At 32.4% G+C, this 210-nt stretch overlaps 1 protein-coding gene across 2 annotated transcripts in view; it reads left to right on the top strand.

Moving 5' to 3' along the window:
* The window catches only part of LOC119586075, a gene marked incomplete in the record, with an annotated part of 15749 nt that overhangs the window by 1724 nt on the left and 13815 nt on the right, over nucleotides 1-210 (top strand). For both annotated transcript variants that reach the window (XM_037934774.1, XM_037934775.1), the window contains 1 exon segment: nucleotides 147-210. In XM_037934774.1, coding sequence (XP_037790702.1) covers nucleotides 147-210 — 64 coding nt within the window.

The raw sequence follows: 210 nt of genomic DNA, 5'->3' as shown, positions 1-210 counted from the left end.
GCTGGCAGATAAAGAGAGAGAAAGACAAATAGATATACATTCATGACGAAACAAATAAAAAATACGTATACCTTGCATAAATATCTTGCATTTATGATATACATGCACATTCAAAAAAAAATCTTCTTATTGCAATCTCTCTTTAGCAACCTGGGTACACAGTAGTAAATACAACAATTAACGGACAAACATGCTACTGCAAAGTTCCTG

This window comes from Penaeus monodon, chromosome 20 (assembly GCF_015228065.2).
Source record: "Penaeus monodon isolate SGIC_2016 chromosome 20, NSTDA_Pmon_1, whole genome shotgun sequence".
Classification (NCBI taxonomy): Eukaryota; Metazoa; Arthropoda; class Malacostraca; order Decapoda; family Penaeidae; genus Penaeus; species Penaeus monodon.
The sequence above is the reverse complement of the archived record's forward strand: the minus strand, read 5'-3'. Positions and strand labels throughout refer to the sequence as shown.